Below are 1,222 nucleotides of genomic sequence, written 5' to 3' on the forward strand. Positions count from 1 at the left end.
AGGAGTTGAGATTCGAGGAACCAGGTCTGGAAAACGAGGAAAACAACCAAAATGTAATTTGATTTGTTTTCAGTTTGCATTATCATAATTAAAATTCAGCATATTCATCCTTTTATAAAAAAAAAAAACAATTCAATTCAATTTGGGAAATATGTATTTTCATAATTTATATAATTGAAAATAAGTAAATGCTAATGCAAATCAATAAGTTATGTTTATAATTAATTTGTGTATATATTGTCTTAAATTTTACTGAAATTTTAAGGCTTGCATATAATTAGTCTTTCAAGCCATGACTTGTGACCTCTTTTTTATTGATGTTTTATTGATGTTTTATATGAATAAAGTGAAATGAATGAATGAATGAATATTATATAATAATAAGTTTGTGTATTTATTTGTTTGTTTCTACTAATATAAGCAAATGGCACCAACCTGATCTTCATCAAAGCAGCAGAGAAGTTTTAAAGATATTAAAATGAAAGTCAAGTCCACACATTGTGCAACCTTCTTCTCTCTCTGGGGATTTTTTCCTAGTAATGCATTAACATTCTGTATACACAAAATTTATAATACCTAAGAATATTTTCTTTTTGTATTGTAGGTGAATTATTTGAAGGGGGAAGTGGTGAAGAGAGGTCACCTTTTTCAACAGCCCTACCAAGACACAGGACAACATATACTCCAAGACCTCTGAAAACTTTACAAAGCAGGAGAATGACGACTACCGAAATGCCATTGATTGTTACAGAAGATTCAACAACAGTCCCTACTAGAAGAAGAACCACTACTACACAAAGAACAACTGCTCAGAGAACAACACAGATATTGACAACTACACAAACAACCACCACCCAACCGATGCCAGTACCAACGACCATAGAAGAGACCACAACACAGATAAGCTGTGAACAGTCCTTTTATGGCTGCTGTCTAGATGGTATCAATTTTGCTGAAAGGAGTGATCTCCAAGGTTGCCCAGGTATGAATGGCATGAATGTAGGAAAAAATGGCCCAGGAAAAAATGGCCCCAGTAAAAATGGCCCCAAATTGCAAGTAGGTAAAAATGGCCCAATGAAAAAATTCAGTAATAGAAATGATATTTTTTTTTTTTAAATCTTCAAATATTTAAATACTATAATAAGCAAGAATTGAAACAATAACAAATACAGTTACACAACAGATGCAAATAATGTACTGAGAGATTATCAGAAAACAACGG

General features: G+C 32.1%; 1 protein-coding gene across 1 annotated transcript; it reads left to right on the plus strand.

Moving 5' to 3' along the window:
- Positions 1–6: 6 nt before the first annotated feature.
- LOC117106476 (fibronectin type III domain-containing protein 1-like) lies at positions 7–982 on the plus strand (the record flags this gene model as incomplete). The annotated part of the gene is made up of 2 exons (XM_033247838.1): positions 7–53; positions 605–982. A coding segment is annotated over exon 2 (265 nt), but the record flags the coding sequence as incomplete, so codon positions are not given.
- Between the last annotated feature and the right edge of the window lie 240 nt (positions 983–1,222).

This window comes from Anneissia japonica, unplaced genomic scaffold (genome assembly GCF_011630105.1).
Source record: "Anneissia japonica isolate Jap-2015-1 unplaced genomic scaffold, ASM1163010v1 scaffold250446_len1222_cov92_single, whole genome shotgun sequence".
Lineage (NCBI taxonomy): Eukaryota > Metazoa > Echinodermata > Crinoidea > Comatulida > Comatulidae > Anneissia > Anneissia japonica.